This window comes from Buceros rhinoceros, unplaced genomic scaffold (genome assembly GCF_000710305.1).
Source record: "Buceros rhinoceros silvestris isolate BGI_N320 unplaced genomic scaffold, ASM71030v1 scaffold35070, whole genome shotgun sequence".
Taxonomy (NCBI): Eukaryota; Metazoa; Chordata; class Aves; order Bucerotiformes; family Bucerotidae; genus Buceros; species Buceros rhinoceros.
In genome coordinates this window covers 454-4,710 of record NW_010390738.1, presented here as the reverse complement: position 1 = coordinate 4,710, position 4,257 = coordinate 454, and the positions used below count along the sequence as shown (strand labels likewise).

At 55.6% G+C, this 4,257-nt stretch overlaps 1 protein-coding gene across 1 annotated transcript in view; it reads right to left on the bottom strand.

Annotated features, from left to right (window-relative positions):
- Positions 1-3,663, bottom strand: part of LOC104495880 (WD repeat-containing protein 90-like) — a gene marked incomplete at both ends in the record, with an annotated part of 5,366 nt that extends 1,703 nt beyond the window's left edge. Inside the window, 5 exons of the mRNA XM_010138924.1 lie at positions 630-781; positions 1,721-1,851; positions 2,290-2,470; positions 2,663-2,785; positions 3,492-3,663. Of these exons, the coding sequence (XP_010137226.1) occupies positions 630-781; positions 1,721-1,851; positions 2,290-2,470; positions 2,663-2,785; positions 3,492-3,663 (759 nt within the window). The remainder of the gene's footprint in view (positions 1-629; positions 782-1,720; positions 1,852-2,289; positions 2,471-2,662; positions 2,786-3,491) is intronic.
- Positions 3,664-4,257: the final 594 nt, after the last annotated feature.

The following is a 4,257-nucleotide window of genomic DNA, read 5'->3' as shown; positions in this document are numbered from 1 at the left end:
CTGCCCTGCTCTGGACACGCTCCAGCCCCTCAGTGTCCTGCTGGGAGCGAGGGGACAAACTGAACCCAGGACTCAAGGTGTGGCCTCCTCAGTGCCCAGTACAGGGAGACGATCCCTGCCCTGGTGCTGCTGTCACGTATCCTGGGGACTGTCTCCACATTCTGCACAATACAGACCCTCCTCTCTTTCCTTTGGGTGTCCTGCTGCCCAAATCCCTCATCACCTGGGTTGGAGCTGAAGAGTTCTGCCCAGCACTGCAGACACACAAGGCTGGAGGACTTGGCTCTGTGAACCCAGCGCTGGGCTTCTGCTCTGGATATTCATGCTCTTTGGGAGCGTCAAAATTAGCAGCACACTCAACGAGGTCTGCTCGGCACACTGCTGCCTCTGCTCTGTTCTGCAGAGCACAGGGCTGTCAGCTCTTCGCAGATGCATTTTTGACTCCTCACGATTACAAAGGCAGCGCTTCCCGGCCGTTAGGCACTGCTCCAACTCCCGCTGCCCTTCCACACACAGAGAGGTGCGTTAACAAGATAGTCTATGAGCAGCAGAACTAACCACGATGACTTTCCTTCGACCCCCTGTCCCGCCCAGAGCCTCGAGGCATCCCCAGCAGGCAGGGGCCACACTCACTCACCTTGGGGGCGGCAGGAGCCGGGAAGCTGAGCCAGTCAAGGAGCTCGCACTTATCCTTCAGCCAGTCGGAGGCCCAGACGCTGACTCGCCGGTCCGAGCTGGTGGCCAGCCAGAGCTCGCCTCCTTCCACCTCAAAGTCATGGTACTATGGAAGAGAAACGCAACGGTGTGACTCCAGCAAGACCGAAGCTTTAGAGAAAGCTGCCACAAGAGCTAGCGTGGGGCAGGAGGTCGTGGGAACACAGGTCTTCTGCTGTAGGGGACCAGCAGCAGGATTAACCTCCACTTGGGCAGTGGTTAAAGTCACACGTCACAATAAAATAGGACGAGGAAGCCGTGGTACCGGAACCAGCAGGACACGCCAGGCTGAGAGCCCCAGCAGAAGAGGCTGCTGGAGGAGGGGCAAGCATCTGGCCTGAACGACCCAGACCTCTTCCCTGGGATGCCCTCGGGATCTGCCCGTCTTGCCAATACTGCATGTCTCCTAACAACATCCTTCACCTAACACCGAGGAGGATCTCCCACGTCTAGAACACAGCCATGTGTCCTTTGCAGTGTGGGTGATTTTAAAGCCTGAGGGCTCAGGCAAAGATCATTCTCACTTCCACCATGCAAAGGAATAAGTCTCTCCACGAAGAGAAGAACAAAGCAGAGGCTAAAACCATCTCCCTGCTGCACAGCCAAGACTTCCGAGGTCCACAGAGGAGCCATACAAAGAGCCACCCACGCACCGGAGGCTAGACTGCCCAAGAAGAGATGTGGGGAAAGCAGGCCAGACCCTTCCTCGGGGGCCTATGTGAGAGCTCACAGCCCAGGCTGCTCCCTAGGTGCTGCGATGGCCACCAAAGGTCCCCCCAGCCTCGCTGAGGGTTGCACCTGCAACGTCCGTGACTTCACTCCACTGAATATACGCCTAGAAAAACTGAACAGAAGTTAATGGCAGGGATGGGGGCCCAGAGGGGAAGATGAAGGATGACAAAGCAAACTATGCTGACCTGACCATGCTGCTTCCCCGTCACCCTGTGCAGTGACACACAGGGCACTCGCTCCCCACCCAGTGCTGGGGCAGCGGGTGAGGTCTCACCTGCTTCCTGGTGCACTGGAGGACACTGATGGGGGAGCCTTTGTGGTCAGTGAGGATGCGGATAGTCATTCCGGTGCGAGGGCTGCTGACAGCCACGAGCCCATCCTTGGCCCCTGATAAGATCATTTCTCCTGCAGGCAGAGAAAAGAACAGGACACTTCTTGTAGAAGAAAAAACATAGCAGAAAGGTCCAAGACAGCAGGATACCGGTGTCCCGAAACACCGTGAAAGGCTGGGAACACCCAAGTCAAGCGCTGGGTACAGTGAGATGTCTCAGAGACACCCACTAAAACTCCATAGTGAAGAAGAGCCACTGCAGCCTGAGCAGGAGAACACAAAGGAGCACGTCTTGTACCCAGCCCCTTGGCTACGCCACTGCCAATACACCTCCTGCAGCCCATTTACCACGGGCTCAGCTAGCAGAGCCTCCAAAGCTCATCGGTACAAGTCCTCCAGCTCTCCCCAGACCCAAGCTTTTGGGCAGGTCTCCAGAACACAGAGCAGCTGGAGGGCCGGTAACCCAGGCACAGCCAAGCTGCCCTCCCCAAGGCACCGTCTCGCAGCCTCACCATCCGTGGAGTAGGCGACAGCCGTCAGCGCAGTGGCATGGGGGTGCATTTTCAGCTCCATCTCTGTCCGGGAAATGCTGAAGACGCGCATGGTGCCATCGCTGTACCCCGCCACTGCATGCTGGCTCGCAGCTCCCCACGCAATGACAGGCTGAGGCTTCCAGGCCAGGCACAGGCAGCTCTGCAAAGGAACCAGGGCAGGGACCTGGTGATGCAGTGAAGACAGCAGGACTGCGCGCTAAAAGCTCCATCTCCAAGCACTTCTCAGCTTCAGGCTGCTCTGCTCTGGGAGGACACGGCAGTCCTTCCAATCGCAAGCGGTGGACTGTGCCCTCTGTCAAGAGGAAGAGATCGACCTACCACCAACAGTTACCTGGTTGAGGACCTGGAACTGCACCACCAGCTCCATGCAGCCCAGAGACCAAACCCTCACGCTGCCGTCTTCCCCACATGTCGCACAGTGACGCTCGTCAGGACTGAAACACACTTCCGTCACCTGCGGCAAGAAACAAGACAGGGAACGTGGGGCTCTAGGGTTGCCACAGCCTAAAGCATATCAGCAAATCTGCCCTTCTCATGGGAGATATCACACAAGAAGCCTGAAGCAGAAAGGAAAGTGGAGAGCTTTGGTTTTGTGCTTAAATTTTGGGCTGACAGCTAGGCTGGAGATGGGAATCAGTAAACATAACCCCAAAGGTAGGACCAGGCACCACACAATGTGAAATACCTTCTCTTCTACCATCTGAGCCCTTTTTTCTGTAGCATAAAGATACCCCAAAGCCACAGCAAAATTCAAACCAGTCAGTCTTCACCTGGTTGTTTTGCGGTTTTATGTTTTAGGCAAATAAAACGTTATCTGATGTGGATGTCCAGCTAGCAAACAGAAGGCAAGAGGAAGTCAAGCACTCGGGAATGAAGCCTTAGTGACTGCAAACTGCCTCCTTCTGCTCCAGCAGAACAGCCCTCAGCTGCTGCAGGCTGTAAACAGCCACGGCTAGAGCGGAGGAGCTCAGACTCTCTGTGACACTGGACTCCTCAGTGTGCACAGTCCCCTCTAGACTCCTCCACATTGTCCCAACAGCACTAGCAAGCCCTGCAGCTCCGCAGCCTCTTGCACGGCCAAACCAGGGAACGCCTCTGCAGCCCGCACGCGCTTCCCGGGGCATGGACAGCACAGACCGCCCCGTCCCAGCTCCACTAACCTTGTTCTTGTGGCCACTGATTAGTCGGATGCTGGTGCTCTCCGTCCAGTTGATGTACCACAGCGTTCCTGCCGTGGTGCCCACAATTCCCATTTCCAGGGAGTCATCAAAGGCCGCGCTGACTATCGTCCCGTCGAGGGTGATCTCATGTTCCAGCAGGACTGAGCTACAGCTGGCGGAAAGGAGGGTGCAAGAATGACCAGCTCGGCTGTTGGCATAGCCACTCTGCCTCCTTTAAATGCCATTTTCTAATGAGCCCAGTCACGTATTCGCAGCTAAACGGGGCAGTGAGGGGCTCCTGTACACTGGACAGTGATGACTGTTATGTTTTCGCTGCAACTGTCTTTATAGGAAAGAAAGAAAATAAAGGATGCAATAGCACGAGAGAAGAGAGAACGACAATGCATTTTCACCAAGTCCTTTAAACGAGTTCCTACAAACCACCAACACAGACTTCAGGCTCGATAAGCTCCACCCATTCTCAGTATTAAGAGTGTTCAGCTACTTGTGGCAAAAATGACCCAGACAGAAAGAATCAGGAGTCCAGGATGGGGAGGAAGAGCTAAGGATGAGGAGCAACAGGAACAGCATGGTTGCAGGCAGGGCCAGTGTCTGTCTGGGAAACGCCACCTCTCAGACAGGTCCAGGAAGTTTGTCAGATGAGGGGAAGTGCATCTCAAGAGCCCAGTGAGAAGGGTGTAAGCACAACAGGGACGATGGGGTCACAACCTCCTACCTGGCTTCGGGACCTTTCAGCCTCAGATCC